General features: G+C 31.4%; 1 protein-coding gene and 2 non-coding genes across 3 annotated transcripts; 2 read left to right on the forward strand and 1 right to left on the reverse strand.

The window, feature by feature from the left end:
- The first annotated feature begins 2,365 nt into the window (after nucleotides 1-2,365).
- On the forward strand, nucleotides 2,366-2,439 carry TRNAV-CAC. Its single transcript has one exon. It is a non-coding gene; the product is annotated as a tRNA-Val (tRNA).
- A 9,821-nt stretch (nucleotides 2,440-12,260) lies between these two features.
- LOC114183041 lies at nucleotides 12,261-13,166 on the reverse strand. The gene has a single exon (XM_028069874.1). It carries the CDS (start codon nucleotides 13,164-13,166, stop codon nucleotides 12,261-12,263), a length of 906 nt encoding a protein of 301 aa, XP_027925675.1.
- Nucleotides 13,167-16,907: 3,741 nt separating this feature from the next.
- On the forward strand, nucleotides 16,908-16,981 carry TRNAV-CAC. Its single transcript has one exon. It is a non-coding gene; the product is annotated as a tRNA-Val (tRNA).
- Nucleotides 16,982-18,183: the final 1,202 nt, after the last annotated feature.

Genomic DNA, 18,183 nt, shown 5'->3' on the forward strand with positions numbered 1-18,183 from the left:
ATCTTACTAATTTTAATTTTTACAATTTGCAATAATATTCCAATTTTTCGTCTCAAGCTCAAGGTTTAGTACTCCTATGGAATGAGTTTGTTTCTGAAAAACAATGGACATAGAGAATAAACAATGGTGAATTAGTGAATATTAGAGATATGGTTTCATGTAAGACCTGAGAAAAAGTTAAATAGGACTTGGGTTTAAGTCTTATGTGTGTCAATTGTATGTTATTTTAATAGGTGTATTATTTTAAGGTTATGTTTGAGCGTGATTAGTGATAATGTAATCCTAAAATTATAGGAATTATCACAAAACATGAATTGGTTGAATTAGTTGTGCACTTGCTTTGTGATTGAATGGTTGTGGGTTCAAATCTTGCTAAGAACGAATTAAACTTTTTTTTTGCCAAATTTTATTTTGACATGAATATGAAAGGGTAGAGAAAACCCTAGCTGCAAGAAGGACAACCTAGGGTGCTGGGAAGGCAGCCAATGATGGTCTTTGAATGATCATTAACACTTAATTGAAAGCTATTTTCCTTTTCCCTAGCATTAACAAGCATTAAGGCTTAGTTAATGGTCTAATTAGGGTAGTTTTGGAGAGGAAAGAGACAAAAACGTGAAAGGGCAGAGGACAAACGAGATTGACAGTGAAAAAGGGAGTCTGAAGGTGTTGTTTTGAGTGGAATTGATCAAAGCATCAAGTGCATTGAGAGAAGACCAAGGCTGGACTACTGGTGGCACAAGGGAAGTTCTACTTCTTTCAAGTGAGCAAGAATTATCCAAGTAAGGGGAGTTGTCTCTCATACTTTTATTCGTTTTTGAATAATTATGCTTTGCCATGTACCATTGCATGAAATCCCAACCTCTGTGATGTTGTTTTTCGTCGTTTTTGGGATTCTGCCCAAAAACCGCCTGGCGGCCCATCCCTCATCGCCAGGCGACGCATCTTCTCTGCCCAGTTTTCTGGGTTCTACTATGAATCGCCTGACAGCAAAGGTGAACCTGCCAGGTGACGCATGGTGATTGTCTCTGTTTTGTATATTTTGTGAATTTTTGTGATACTATGACTATCCAGTTGGATTACTAAGTTTGTATAAATGTGTGATGCCATCTCGTTGTTATTATTACAATGTGTGGGAACTAAATTGGGAATGTAAACATGAAGCATTTGTGTTAAATTGATGAATGAATCGAAATTAGGGGAAATAGGAGTCAATTACGAATTGGTTGGATTAGTATGATGTGATTGGTTGAGTACGCAACTGGAAATGAGATGATTGTGAACGATTGGTTCGTACATGAATTTTGGGATTTTTAAGGTTAAACATATTAATGTCCAAAGGCATAGAAGAACTTGGATTTTTCCCAAGAATTGATGTGCCGCCTAGCGGCATCTTATTGGCTGTCAGGCGATAGCTGTGATCAATGAGTGGTTCTGAAAATTTATGGGATGGTTGAGAGAGAGAGAGAGTTATCATTGAATTGAGTCGAAAAGAAATTAAGTGTGATGAAGAGATTAAGATAATTGAATGGGTGTCAGTGATAAACAAGGCAATGCATGGATTGAGGTGATGGGCTTACGGCAAAGTGAATTAGAGTTTGGTAATGAATTCTTAGTGATGATCTAAAAATCTAGAACAGGTAAATGGAAAAAAGGGAGGATAACTAAATTGGAAATGTGGATTCTAGTGCATTAGGGTAGGTGAAATTAGGTATAACAATTGAATGATGAAAAGGTGTATAAAAATTGGTTAAGTATAAGATTACTAATGAGCTGAATTTGGTAAAGGGATTGAGTAAGAGTTTGGTTCTGTTATAAGTTGATTTAGTTATGGTGTAATTATAGAGTGGTTGGTAAATCACATGTTTTGGAATATTTGGATTGTAGGCAATTAAACCATGACGATGTGGCTGGGTAATTAGAATCAGGTTCGAATATAAGAGTGAGCCTTTTTCCCTTGGAAGTAAGTCAGATTGAAGAACAAATCAGTTTTGAGTGCCAAAAACCAGCAGAAATACGTTACTAGTGTGACGCCTGGTGACCTACGAGTGTCTGTCAGGCAATAGGACTAGCAGGGGTATGACCAATTTAGATACCAATTTACAAATTTATATTCCTTTATTATCCATTCAATAAATTTGAAAGATAAAATTTATAAAATAATAAAATATGTAATTAAATCTAATTAAATCCTATGTTACGAGAATTACCAATGGTAAATCCATATATTTCATTATAGGACATCACCAAAAGTGTTTATATCTATCTATGCTTGGTTCAATAATATTATTTTATTTTATGTTGTATATCGGTTTCACTCTTTAACTATGTGTTCAAATTATGCAATTGAAAAGAATAAAGCATCAAGGTTTGGGTGGTGTAGTTGGTTATCACGTTAGTCTCACACACTAGAGGTCCCCAGTTCGAACCTGGGCTCAGACAATCTTACTAAGTTTAATTTTTACAATTTGCAATGATATTCCAATTTTTCGTCTCAAGGTTTTGTTCTCCTATGGAATGAGTTTGTTTCTGAAAAACAATGGACATAAAGAATAAACAATGGTGAATTGGAGAACTTTAGAGATATGGAATGAGTTTGGTTCTGCAATGGACATAGGGAATAAACAATGGTGAATTAGTAAACTTTAGAGATTGGAACACAAATAAATGTGAGAGGAAGAACTCGAAATGTTGAGTTGATTGTCCGATTTTAAGGTGAAAGCAATCACCATTTGTGAGAGAGAACCAACTGTAAACAAAAGCATTAGACATTTGATTTTTTAAATGTGTTTTTGTTCTTTCTTTTTCTATTTGTTTTTTTCTAGAAAGAGATGTCTTTATTTGTAGTCCATGGACAGAAGCAAACCATCTACATCTCTTTTGTCTCTTGACTTTTGTAGAAGATGCTTAAATGTTTGATGCTTATCACGTGTAAAAACCAAATATTGCCACATGTTACGATATAGGGTGTGTATCAAATTAATCCAAATTGAAACGTGTAAGAAAAATATAATGTTAATTTTCCCAATTTTAAGTGTGTTTAAATTACTACTTTTTGTTAATTTTTTGATTTTGATTTTGTTTTTATTTTTGTTTAACATTTAGATGTTTGTTGTGATTGCTTATAGTGTACTATTCATAAATATGGAATAATACATTTTTTCTGTCCTATTATTCTCTTACACTTATTCATTGTGTTTTAGATCTATTGTATTTGCTATCTTCCACAACATCTTGTTTATATAAATATTATTTTATCACTTTCAAAAAGTGTCTCATTAACAACCAATTTTTGTGACCAAAATTTATTGGTCAATATTGTGACCAATTTAGATATCAATTTACAAATTTATATTCCTTTATTATCCATTCAATAAATTTGAAAGATAAGATTTATAAAATAATAAAATATTTAATTAAATCTAATTAAATCCCATGTTACGAGAATTACCAATTGCAAATCCATATATTTCATTATAGGACATCACCAAAAGTATCTATATCTATTTGGTGACCAATTTCTTTTGGTAGTTAAAAGTTTAGTACCTAAATTTTAGAGACCAATTATACTCTTTTTTTATTCATAATACTAACTTTTTTAGTAACCAAGAATTTTTATTTTATAAATTGGTACTTAAATTCGTCATTATAGTGATTAACAACTTTAGTTACTAAAATTTGTTTTTTAGGTTTTTTCTTGTAATGTATAAACTTCTATAAAAAGAATCATAATATCATCAACATAATGTCTATTAGAATGTCTAAACACATCAGTTTCACAAGTGAATGGGAGCAAACTAGTGCCAAAACAAATTTATGTTCCTTTATCTCCTATTCAATAAATTTGAAAGACAAAATTTATAAAATAATGAAATAATAAAATATGTAATTAAATCTAATTAAAATCCATGTTAGGAGAATTATCAACGGTAAATCCATATATTTCATTATAGGACATAAGCAAAAGTATCTATATCTATTTGTGTTTGGTTCAATAATATTATTTTATTTTATGTTGTATATCGGTTTCACTCTTTAACTAGGTGTTCAAATTATGCAATTGGAAATAATAAAGCATTAAGGTCTAGGTGGTGTAGTTGGTTATCACGCTAGTCTCACACATTAAGAGAAATAGAATGTTAATTGTCCTAATTTTAAGTTTGTTCACATTACTACTTTTTTTTAATTATTTCTTTTTTTTTTGTTTTGTTTTGTTTAACCTTTAAAAGTTTTCTTTGATGGGTTAAAATGTATTATTCATAGATTTGAAATAATACTTTTTTTTTTCATTATTCTCTTACACTTAATCATTGTGTTTTAGATCTATTGTATTTGCTATCTTCCACAATATCTTGTATATATAAATATTATTTTATCATTACAAGAAAGTGTCTCATTAAGAATCAATTTTTGTGTCAAAAATTGTTGGTCACTATTAGATATCAATTTACAAAATAAAAAGGGTTAAATATGTTTTTTGTCTCTCAACTTTCAGTGAAATTTAGTCACTAATTAATTAGGGACTAATTTAGAAACAACTTCTTTTGGTAGCAAAAGTCGTAGTCAATAGCGGATCTTGATCAAAAAGTTTGAAGGGGCCAAGATAATATACTCAAATTTTATATATTTAATTATTGTCACTAATATAACAAAAGTATGTATAATTTAGTATTGAAATATCTTTGTATGTTTTTCCTTACAAAAATGATAGTTTTGAAGTTGTATTTGATATGGAACCCTTATAAATAAGTTTTTTTTTTTTTAATTTCATCTCTTTCACTGAATACTCTCATATTTAAGAACGTTTTTTTAGAGTATGGTCCAAATAATTAATAAGAAACTTTCCGTCTATAATTTCAAAGAATTAATATAAAACTTTCCACTTATAATTCTTGAATCTTAAGAAAAGGTTCTCTAATTCAACAATTAAATTTTTAGTATCATGCTTGAAAATAGAAAATAGGTGAAAAAGTAAATTTGAATTGATTTCATCCTCACTGGTATCTTTCCTTCTATCACTTTAAAAAAATGAATCTATTATTTTATTCTTCATCAATATATATATTTAAAAAAAATTAAGACTAAAAAATAATTTATCAAAATTTAATAAAAAATTAAGAGATGTCATTACTAAAAAAATTATGATAATCAAATCACGTTTAAAATGGTTATTAAAAAACACATAGTACATAACTTTTCTTTTTATATTCATACAAAAATAAATATACAAAAAACTCATAAGATGAAAAAACAAAACGGAATATTTCCTTGACAAGAGACAAAAGGGAATTACTTTTTTTTTTATCTCAGAAGAAAACGGATGAGAAATGGGAGCGAGGAGAATGAATTTATGTCTTTCTATTTCTTTTTGTAAAACAAAAAACAAAAAACAAAATGAGATATGCAAGAGTAGTAAATGAATACAATATGTGAGAAACTTAAGATAAGAGAGAATAAAAAAATATCTCAATAAATTTATTATTCTTTATTATATTTAATTTTTTATTTTATTGTTTATTAATATTAAATATTATATTTTATAAAAAAATAAAAATAAATTTAATTTTTTGTAAAAAAATAATTTAAAAATATTTTTTTAAAAATTTAAACAATCTTGGGGAAGCATGACCCCTTACAGGCCTTTTAAGCTTCGTCACTGATCATAATAACTAATGTTTAGTGATCAATTTCCTTTTGTAGTTAAAATCTTAATAGCTAAATTTTGGAAACTAATTTAGAGATCAATTATAATTTTTTATTCATAATAGTAACTATTTTTTTTTTATTTTGTAAATTGGTCACTATAATGACAAATAACTTTTGATCATTAAAATTGAATGTTAATTAGGCCTTTTCTTTTAGCGTATAAACTTCTATAGAAAAAATCATAATATCATCAATATAATGTGGATTACAATGTCTAAACACATCAATTTCACAAGTGAATGAAAGTAAGCTAGTGCCAAAACAAATTTATATTCTTTTATCTCCAGTTCAATAAATTTAAAAGATAAAAATTTATAAAATAATAAAATAATAAAATATGTAATTATATTTAATTAAAACCCATATTACGAGAATTACCAATAATAAATCCCTATATTTTATTATAGAACATGACTAAAAGTATTTTATTTTAACATTTGTTTGATTCACTCTATAACTAGATGTTCAAATTATAAAATTGAAAATAGTAAAGCATCAAAGTCTGGGTGGTGTAGTTGGTTATCATGAGTGTGGGTGAGTGATATTTATTGTATTGAAATTAAATATAACATTTTCTGATATAACAGTGTAATTGGATTGCTACCATATATAGGATTTCCAAGCCTAACCAAAGATTTTTATTTTGAACAAAGAAATTGATTTAGTACAAGATGAAGTAGGGTCCGCGAGGATGATGTCATGATACAATGAACAGCAAATGAAAAAATGAAGAACTAAAATCATAATTGAACAAAGAATAATCCTTTTTAGACTATGTGAAATCATATCGCATTAATGTTAAGTAGAACTTAACCATTATCAAGAGATTTTTTTTTAAATCCACATATAAACTTATTTAACTAATTTTGTTGTTGTTGTTTTGTAATATTGGAGAATTTTTATATATACTTCCTTAAATAACTCATTATTTAAGAATACATCTTTGATATCTTTTACAGAAGTAAGTTTGGCAACTCAGGAGTAATTGTCTTATAAATTAATTTTACACTATTAACCAAACTTTTTATTGCGTTGACATTGCAATCAATATATTGTATTTCAATTTAAAAACTCACTAATACTCTATAAAGTGTTTGTCTTCAGGTAAAAGAACTAAAGATAAAATGTTATTATCTTCCAAAACAAAGTTTCTTAAACACTCTAAATAATTTCCAAACAGAGGTTTCAATTCCATCAATACTAGTAATTGATATTTCATATGTACCCTGGAGCTCATTAGACCGATGAACAACATTATTTTTAAGGACAGATAATTGTTAATGGACAAGGAAATTACATGTCATTAATAAAGAGAAGAAAAAATTCTAGAAGAAAACACTTCTTTGAAAAGAAAATTTGTTTCATAAATAACACATGATTTCAAAAAAAAAAAAATTGTTAGTCTCTAAAAGGAAATACTCCTCCATAAGTGAATTAGTATTGTGGATTAAAAAGGAAAGATCAATGTTAAGCCACATAATGTTTTTTCTCAAGTATTGAGCTTTATTAAAGTCTCTCCCCACAAAAAGATTGATTAATAATGCCTAGGATCATTTTAAAAATCAATAAAATCAGACTCTTTTGCATCTTCAAATTTGAAATACTTACAGGACCCCAATAACCTCTTCAAATAATCTTACCAAGTGATCTAAAGAATAATCTTTTAAATTTCATAAGCCAAAAATTTGACAATTAAAAACATAAAAATCATGTAAAAATCAAAAGGAATTTTATCGTTTAAAATTCAAAGCAAAGACAGATCTAAATCTAAATTTTGAGTTACAAGGATCGGTAATCTAAGAGGAAAAGAAAATGAGAAGATTTGTATTAATAATAAAGGAAATAAAACAACTATTATATAAAATATATTTTTATTAGTTATTACAAGAATAACATAATTAATTAGGTGACAAAGATTGTTTTAGTGATATATCTGTAAGATTAAAAAAAATGACAGGAAGTGAGTTATTCTACTAATGACACTGGAATTAGTGATCCAACTATGAAATTAGCAAAAATAACTAAATAATTGAAAAAAAAACACAAGTTTATATTGTAAACATAATCATACCATTGAGAATAATGGAGTATGAAATATTAGAAATTTCATTTATAATATCCATAGAAGAAAAAACATTATGAAAATAAATAAAAAAATCACTATCAATATTATCTTAAGAAAGAAAAATGTAGAAGTAAAATAATTTATTAATTCAAATAGAATTATATAATAATCTATAACTATGTATAAAGGGGATTCCCTCTTTTTTGTCCACATTTCATAATTCTAACTTTACCCTTTACAATTTAATTATTTATTAAACTTTTAAAATTTAACAATTACTTTTCTAAGTTTTTATAAAACTATCTACTTATCTCCTTCCTCTTTTTTCTCTTACTATTCATCAAGAGCTATTTTTCTCATATTTTCTCCATACATTTCACTTTATTTTTTTATAAATATACTTTTATTTTATTTATTAACTTAATAACATTACAATATCATCAATCAGTAATATAATTCAAAAAATACGTATACGCAGACGCGATAGCGTCTGTGTTTACGCTAGTAATAATAATTCAAATATCCTTCCTTTTTCTGTAATTTAAATAGAAGTGTTATCTGTAATTTAAATATGTATATGATAAAAAAAAGACAAAATTTTAGTCAGAACTCAATTTAAATGACTAAAATTTTGTCTTTTTTTTCCTATTGTATACATATTTTGTTGTTCCTCTTGGACGTCTATGATCAACATCGAAGAAATGAATCGCATTCTTGGTTGAATTAACTTTCTCCTCAGAAAATGAGCAAGCATTACAGAAGTCCATTCAAAAATCACTTTCACTTTGTGGTCAGTTTTGGGTTTTGGGTATTTCCATTTTATATTACAAAATTTATTTTTCAAAAACTAGATGCAGGTGAGAATCGTAAGTAAGGGCAACTTTGTAATAAATTTAGCTGATTATGTGATCCAAAATCATAGAAATAATAATCAATAACTTACCTAACTGACCTAACAACGCCGTCACCATAAATTATGAATTTATGAATCATCAAATTAGTGAAGCTGTGCATCAAGCGCTAAGCAAACTTATTTGGCTAAACAAACTTATTTGACTAAACTACTTCTGACTTCATAACTCATCAAATTAATGAAGCTACTTTTAGCATGGAATGAAGGTTATGGTTTGGGTACACATTTATGCTCACAATTAATTGAGTTTGGGTTGTAAAACTAAATAAAGAAAGTTTTCAACAAAATCAGTACCAGCACCAGCTCACGTGTTTGGATAGAATGAAAGGGAAAACATTTATTGGTGACTGAGAAAGTAGAGGTAAACTAAGATTTAGAACTGAATTTCTTAAAATCTGGTTGGAAGAATTAAAATACACTTAGAATTGCACAGCGAAAAACTAAACTAACTTGTAGAAAGTGATAATTGTATTGAAATTAAAATAATTCTTTTTTGTAACTAACGTGTTATAATATATATTCTAGAGTTAAATATGTTTTTATGCTTCAAGTTTCGGTGAAATTTGAAATTAATTCATCTTCAAAAATTTTGACCAATTTAATCCTTCATCTTTAAAAATACGTGAATTTAGTCCTTTTAATCAAATTTTGTTAAGTTTAATTGACGTTTCAAATGCGTTTTACGATAATATTTGAGTTAACATTAAAGAAAAAATATATCAAATGGGGTAAACAATTTAAATATTTTTTTCTTTAATGTTAACTCAAATATTATCATGAAATGTTATTGAAACGTCAGATAAACTTAACAAAGTTTGATTATAAAGATTAAATTCACACATGTCTAAAGATGAAGGACTAAATTGGTCAAAAATTTTAATAAGAGATTAATTCAGAATTTCACTAAAACTTAAGGGACAAAAAATATATTTAACCTGTATATTATAAATTAAATATCTTTTAAAATTCTAAACAAAAAATGTAGATATTGTAAGTAAAGTTAAAAAAAAATATTTCAAGATAAGAAGAAGAACGTAATCTTATCTATCTATACATGCACTCCATTATAAATAGACATATTCTTTGGCGTTAAAAGAAGAGACACTATAAGTTAGAATTTACAGCGAGAGAAAGATGGAATTAAAGACAAAAGTGTTGCTGAAAGTTGCTTCTTTGATTTTTCTCTTAGGGTTCACCGCGACAACAGTTGACGCTGGCTTCAATCCAAGTTCCTTAATCACTCAATTGCTCTCCAAGGAGGATGTGGATTGGTACACGAAACCCACAGAGAAAGCTTGCTGTGACAAGTGTATATGCACAAGATCAATTCCTCCACAGTGTCATTGCAATGATGTTGGAGAAACTTGTCACTCTGAATGTAAAAGATGTATTTGCACACGCTCCATTCCTCCATCCTGTCGTTGCGCGGACATAACCGATTCCTGCTACAAACCATGTCACTCAGATGAAGATGCCAAACCTAACTCAGTATGACTTCTCCCACTTCAAACCTGGCTACATACTTCACCCACTCTGTCTCTTTTTATATATATATATATATATATATATATATATATATATATATATATATATATATATATATATATATATATATATATATATATATATGCATGCATCAATATAAGTAATAACTATATATCTAAATAAAAAGAATGTTCCTAAGCATTTCTTTTCGGGTGAATTGCTGGTCCTGTTGTTTCTTTTAGTTTTTGTTTCAATTTTCTGTTTTCTTTATATATATGTACTTGGTGGCACTTTAAAAGGACTTACTCTGTGTTGTGATACTCTTGAGCAAATCCTAGATTGTGATTTTATGCATAATTTTCCTTTTGAAGTAAAACTTTTCACGTAGGATACCATTTGCTTTCAATACTAAAATCTAACACCAATGTCAGAACCATTACAGCATCTTGATATATATCAAGTAATATATACTTACCAATGTCAGAACCACTGTATACCAATTATTATAAATAGGGAAATTCGTAAAAAGGGGTCTGTTTCGAGGCTTAATTGTAAAATGGGGTCGGTTTGAAATAAAATTGTAAAAATGGGTCGTGTCGTCCGGCGGGAGGACGACATTAAGGTGAAGTCGTCCTCCCAGAGGCCGGTTTCCTTTTTTTTTTTTTTTTTAAATGAAGTTGTCCGGCCTCCGGTCGGTTTCTGTGATGAAGTCGTCCGGCAGGGGGCCGGTTTCAGTTTTTGATTTTTTTTTTGTTTTTTTCGTTGCAGTTTTATTTTATGATTTATAAATTTTTAATTTTCAGTTTTTTCAATCATTTACATTTCTTAAATTTTTGTATAGTATATTTAATTTGTTGAGATTCTTTTATTAGTATAATAAATTAATTTAAAAAATATATCACATAATAAAAATAACATAATAAAAATTCGCAACCAATACATAATAAAAATTACATAATAAAAATAATATAATAAAAGTTACATGAAAATTGGATAAAGTAATAAATTACTGACGGTAGGGACAGTTGCCCCTATGATGTCCTTCATTTCTACAATATGAACATTTGCTTCGTCTGTTTGGATTTGGTTCATCCATCTCATTATGGATTCTATTAGTTGGTGGTCTTCCCCTTACCCTACTACGCATGTTTGGGTCTGGAATGAAATTTGGTCTGGTGTATATTGACCAATATTCTTTATTCCTAACCGGATGAAACTGTATTTCATATGCTTTGTTGATGTTGTAGAGACTATAAACTGGGTGGATGTATGTGGTTAGGTCTATATGTGAGAAAGAGCAAACAGTTATTACGTGATGACAAGGCAGTCGAACAGCTTGAAAATGACCACAATCACACCACCAATCATTTAATTTAATTGTAAAAGACATTGGTAAGCGGTGATCATGTGGAGAAAACATCTCTTGAACTTGAAATTCATTATTGTCTCGTGAGTATCGACGCACTTGACACATTCCCGCTTGTTGTTGATTTTTTCTAATAATAGTATTAATTTCCTCGGGATACTGGTGGCCTGCTCGTAACATGGCTTAACCCCTCTCTCAACAAACCATGTTGCGGTCCTTTCAAATGTTGCCTTAATTAGGGCACAAATTGGTAATGAACGAGCTCTTTTCAAAACAGAATTCATACATTCTGCCAGGTTTGTTGTCATGTGTCCGAATCTACAACCCCCGTTGTAGGCCTAAGTTCATTTTTGTAGTGGTATCCTATCGATCCAAGATGCCACTTCTGGTGAATGTGATCTCAAAGCCGCAAATTTAGCATCGAATATGGGTTGTTTGACCTCGTAAGCTGTAAAAATGCAATTATATTAGTTAATTTAATTATCGAATGTGATGACTGAAAGAAAAATTTTATTACCCATATTCTTTAACCGGTTTTTCAATTCGTGATTCTTGAATTTTTTGTTGAAATTGGAAGCAATATGACATATGCAGTATACTGATTGCAATCCATCTGCTTCCCATTGTACTTCTTCAGATTGTAGGGCTGCCAATATGCCTTTCCCCCTGTCTGTTATCAAGCAGAGGTTTGGTTGTGGTGTAACGTGCTCCCTTAAGAGTTGAAAAAATCATATCAAGGCCTCCTTTGTTTCTCCTTCCACTATCGCGAAGGCCAAAGGGAATATATTACGTGACCCATCTTGAGCTAGTGCTGTTAACAATGTCCCTTGATATCTTCCTGTGAGAAATGTGCCATCTACTTGGACAATTGGCTTGCAATAATTAAACCCTTGAATGCATGGTCCAAAAGACCAAAATACGTGTTCCATAATATAGCAAGAAGGGTCAGGTTGGCCATTAACAAGTCTAGGATATCCAGTGCATTGAATTATTGTGTCGGGATTGCTTTCTTGTACAGCTTGATACCACCTGGGAAGTTCATTGTAAGACTCTTCCCAATCTCCAAACTCCTTAGCAAGCGCTTTTTGCTTACCATTCCAAGCTTTGTCATATGAAACTGAATATCTGAAACGATTCTTGATTTCAGCTACTAAACTTTTGATAGGTATGGAAGGATTTTCCTTTACAGAGTTCATCACAATAGAACCAATTTGGTTAGAATCAAGATTGACATGATCTGCAGATTGCATGGTTGACAAACAAGTGTGGATTCCGTCAATCTTTCTAATCTCCCAATTCAGACTCTGCTTGCTATAAGCAGCCCATAAACGCCACGGGCAACCTTTTTTGTGGTCGACACATCGACATATAAATTTTTCAGATTTGCTCTCAACAACCACAAATCTGTAACCATTGTAGATGTGGTATTGCTTTATATATGACACTGTGGACTCTTTTGTGTCAAAAGACATCCCAATGCATAATGAATTTTCGGTCATTGGATTTGAAGCTTCAACTGAGGTGTGACTTGATGAGCCAATATGATATGTTGTATGGATTGTATATTGGTTGGTAACCAACTCATCTTCACTAAAATCAGACAAAATATCTGGATATTCGCTTTGTCCTGCCATTTTCGTGCAAATATGGTGAAGAGTAAAAATTTCGTAGGGTCAGAAATAATACGGGGAGAAAAAACTATGAGACTCTAACAAGAAAGTAGTGTTTAAATCGTGTGCAAATAATCAGCATTAATGGCAGCAGTCAACCATATTAAATAACCTATTTTAATGCACTTTGACGTAATTAAGGATACTGTTTCTTAATAAATAAGTCGTTAATGCCAACTACTTCATTAAGCTAGTCGCATTAATACCAACTACTTCATTAAGCGCATTCATTAAGCCAGCGCATTCATTGAGCAAGCGACTTCATTAATTGAACAGTGCAGAAATCGTTAGGGGGCCTAGCGACATTAAGTGAAAGTCGTCCGCACTAATGACGACTTCACTTTAGTTGTCGTCCACACTAATGACGACTTCAGTGCTGCGCCACCTGACAGCACCACGCGCGCGCGAATCTGCGCGCATTTATTTCCTCGTTGACCGTGCTCGTCAAGTGTGGATTCCCTGCTGCGCTAGTTCCAAGCCACGAATTCAGGGAAAAAGTGGAATTCAGAGATTCCTCTCCTACTCCCTATGCCATCAAAGTCTAATTTTTTGCATGCACTAGTCTAAAGGGTTGGCAGCTTTAAATGGCTTTTCTGAATGCATGCTCTCAACCACATTGCACGAAAGTTTTAAATTATTGATGGAAAGCTGTTGTGCATTCACGTGAGGAACCAAGGCATTGGTTTAAATACCTTCATGTTGCATCCATATGCATCAGATTCATATATTTCGGTTTGTGTATTGTGCTTAGATTGGGAGAGAATTGTTTGAAGTTTGCGTGCTGTGGGAGAGTGTTGAATATTTCATCTTTGATAGCTTCTATTTTCAAGGTTCAAGTATGATTTAATACTTTCTTTTAATTAATATGCACACTTAGATTCTAATTTTTATTTACCATTCTTAATTTAGTATGGCACGAAATGGACGCCTACCTCACGATATGTCACTACTCCGGCTTCAACATGAGCATATCACTCACGACTTATGGGAAGGACGAGAACGAGTTCTTAGACCGAGAAGAGCTGGAGTTTGGATACTAAACAATCAAGACATACTTGATCCCCGTGTCATAAATTTAATGCATCAAGCTGGATTCGGACACGCCGTGTACATCTCAGACATGGATGTCAACCACTTCCTCATCAGTTCTTTATTAGAAAGATGGAGATCAGAAACTCATACATTTCACTTCCCCCATGGAGAAACCACCGTGACACTAGAAGATTTAGCCGTCCTCCTTGGCCTACCGATAGACGGAGATGTGGTAACTGGTCCCACTACGGTTGACGACATATTCGCCACCTTCCATGAACATCTAGGTGTCATTCCACCACCGACGTTGATAAGGGGGAACTCAATTCGAGTATCTTGGTTAAACACTACTTTCCAACAGCTTCCACCCAATGCAAACAATGAGGTTATTGCTCAATATGTGAGAGCGTACATTCTCACATTGATTGGAAGCATTTTAATGCCAGACACGTCTGCAGCTAGGGTACATATCATGTATCTACTTAGGCTAGCTGACTTGGATGTCTTCAGAAATTAAAGTTGGGGCTCTGCAGTCTTGGCTTGTCTATATCATTGCCTAGATCATGGTATTCACCTACGCCAAAAAAATATTGGTGGATGCATGATTTTGTTACAATGTTGGGCTTGGGAAAGGATTACTTCTATAGCCCCACCACTTCAACCTTTAAGTGATCAGGAGGTGGCTGATGGGGATGGTTACCCTGTCTGTAGAAGGTAGAAAGCTAACTTTTAAATTATTTTTTTTCTTGTCATTTAACTAACTTTAAATTGCAACATTTTTGTTTAGGTGGATGAACGTAACGCATCGGATAAATCTAGCTTCAATTTCAGTTACTGATTTTCGGTTGAGATTTGATCAAATACGTACAAGACAGGTAATACTTAAGGTAATTGCAAGTTATTTGTTTTTAAAAGTTTAGAACTAATGTCTACAATTTGGTTTCAGTTCTTGTGGAGGCCTTACATTCAACCCGAAGTTAGTCGATTGATTGTGATTGACATCCATCCAGTCTCCAGAGCAACAGTACCAATAATTTGCTTTGCGACAGTAGAAATCCATCAGGCGGATAGGGTGATGCGTCAATTTGGTTTAAGACAAAACATTCCGCCTAAGCCCGTTAACCTGGATCAAGTTCACAGGGATGACTTGAGGGGGAGAAACGACAAGATTGGGTGGCGCATCATCACCAATGGATTGCAATTTGGAATGATCAACAAAATCGGATCATTCAAGGTACATTGTTCAGCGGAAACGGTCATTTGCGTGATGAAACACCGTATATGCAGTGGTACATCAACCACACTATCCGCTATATATCTCTATCAGAATCTTCCGACGATGAGGTTATTTATAATACATTTGTAGTAAATTTGTTTATCATACATACTTAATCATGCCAATAACCATGTTATTTATTTTACAGTACGACATATCACAAGAACCTTCTCAGCCTACTTCACAACCCTACACTGCCCATGTTGGGTCTTCTCCAGATTTCATGCATCATCACCAACCCTTTTTCGGACAGTTTCCTATGGGTCAAGGTCAAATGTTTGGACATTCACATCCTCAATTTGGCAACCCATCAAACACCTCATTCCAACACATCCCTTCCTCATACGATTTCTTCCCGCATCAGTCAAATTATGGTGCTGGTCCATCATATATGTTTGGAACCACAACCATGACACCATCATCTGCCTATTATCCAGGATCTTCATCATCAATGTCATTCTATCCTCCGCCAATGCCTTCCCAATCACCACAAATTCCTCAAAATATCCAAAGTCAACAAGATGAAGATGACGATGACGATGACGATGACGATGATGAACCACAACAACAACCACTAACACGTCCCAACAGACCCAGAAGAAGACCAACATGTGGAACCGGAGGACATAGATGGCTGTTTCATTATTTTCAAATTACTAAATTATTGTATTCTAATTTTTAATCATTTAAAAAATATATTAAAGTTTATTTTTATTTTTATTTCAATTTATTATCATTTACTGTTAAAAAAAAAACCTAAAATGAAGTCGTCATCTGCAAAGACGACTTCACTAACACCAAACCAAAAACCGGCCTTCAGCCGGACGACTTCATTTAAAAAAAAAAAGTGGAAACCGGCATTTAGGAGGACGACTTCACCTTTAAAGTCGTCCTCCCCCTGACGACACGACCCAATTTTACAATTAAAAATTCAAACGACCCTTTTTTACAAATTCGTGATCAAACTTACCCTTTTTACAAAATTCCCTTATAAATATAAATAGACACATTCAATAGATTATCCAATTTCATGGAACAAACTGCACCTATTAGGGCAGAACAAGTCGCCTAGAATCTACGTACTGTCGTTGATTTCAACGTCTGAACGCATCAGTTTCAAAAAGGAATGGACAAACTAGTGTCAAATATAATTTATATTCCTTTATCTACCATTCAATAAATTTAAAAGATAAAATATATAAAATAATGGTAATTAATGATCAAATATGAAATTAAACCTAATTAAGACCTATGTTACCAGAATTACTAATTTCAAATCCATATATTTTATCATAGAACATCACCACTATATCTATCTCTGCTTGGTTTTTCATTTTAAGCTGTATGTCAAGGTGTTTTATGTCAAATTAGTATATTGGAAAAGATGAAACAAAACAGTCTGGGTGGTGTAGTTGGTTATCACGCTAGTCTCACACACTAGAGGTCCTCAGTTCGAACCTGGGCTCAGACAAACCTTTTAATGTGAAGTATTTGTGTAAATACTGAACTCTAAATCTTTTGTGATGTTTCTTCTTAACTGCAAGGTCAAGTGCCTGTGATTTTTTCACCTTAAAAGAGTATTTATAGGCCTCATCTTGTTAATCCTTACTCTCATTTCAAGAATTGAGAAATGACCTTAAAAGAGTATTACAGAAGGAATAGATACAGATCAAGAACGATGGACAAATCTCCAAATTTATGAAAAGAACCCAACCTTAGGGTGGTAATCTAGTTGTGATTAAACGATTTGTTGCTGTGTACAGGCGTTACAGAATGGTTCCTCACCTTTTGTTATCCTTGAGAACAAAAAACGTTCTTACTTGAAGTAGTTTTGCATCAACAACAATATAGATAGCCTCTAATAGCTCCAATATTTTCCCCTTTCTTGCATGTAGCATTGAGGAAGAAAGAAATAAAAGAACGAATTAAATCAAATATATGATTTACAAAGAATATTATCTCCTAAGTGAAAAAGTTCACCGAAGTTGGAGTTGGTACTTATGAGCTTGAATTCCTTTAAAGTCCAACTATATCTTCTTTTAATTTAGGATGGCTTTTCTTATATTTCTTTGCATAAACAATTAGAAAGAATATTTAAAACTTACTTTTTTTTCTCTCAAATCCATTAGTGTAAAGGGAAGAACCATCATTTCCATGGGTGGTCGATCTCTACTGTATTGAGATTGAACATAACATTTCATAATTCTTTGTCTTCCTTTTGATATATATAAACATTTCATACTTTTATCCAGTATTAATGGTTTTATCCTATAATTATACTCGAACAAAAATTAATAAAATAAGTAATATCTCAAATAATCATATAATTTTACATTATATTTTCACAATTGATCATACTCATATTTATCGTACAATAAACACATCTTCCAGAAGACTCAGTGTATTAATTAGAATCTTAGATCATGCACCTGCTATATCCATCTTCACCTTTCAAGGATTCTTGTCATCCCATGGTCACATCTCATACCATAGAGTATAATAGGGTGAATCACTCATATGAAGATTTAATCATGAATGTCAAATTTACTAATAAGGACCACCTTCAACTATATCTTCCTCTATGTGAATCCAATACTTAGTAGAATCAAGATAGTCTCACTCTAATTCTCACATCAATACACTTCACGCCAACAAATCAACAATAGAGTTTCT

Source organism: Vigna unguiculata, chromosome 5 (genome assembly GCF_004118075.2).
Source record: "Vigna unguiculata cultivar IT97K-499-35 chromosome 5, ASM411807v1, whole genome shotgun sequence".
NCBI lineage: Eukaryota > Viridiplantae > Streptophyta > Magnoliopsida > Fabales > Fabaceae > Vigna > Vigna unguiculata.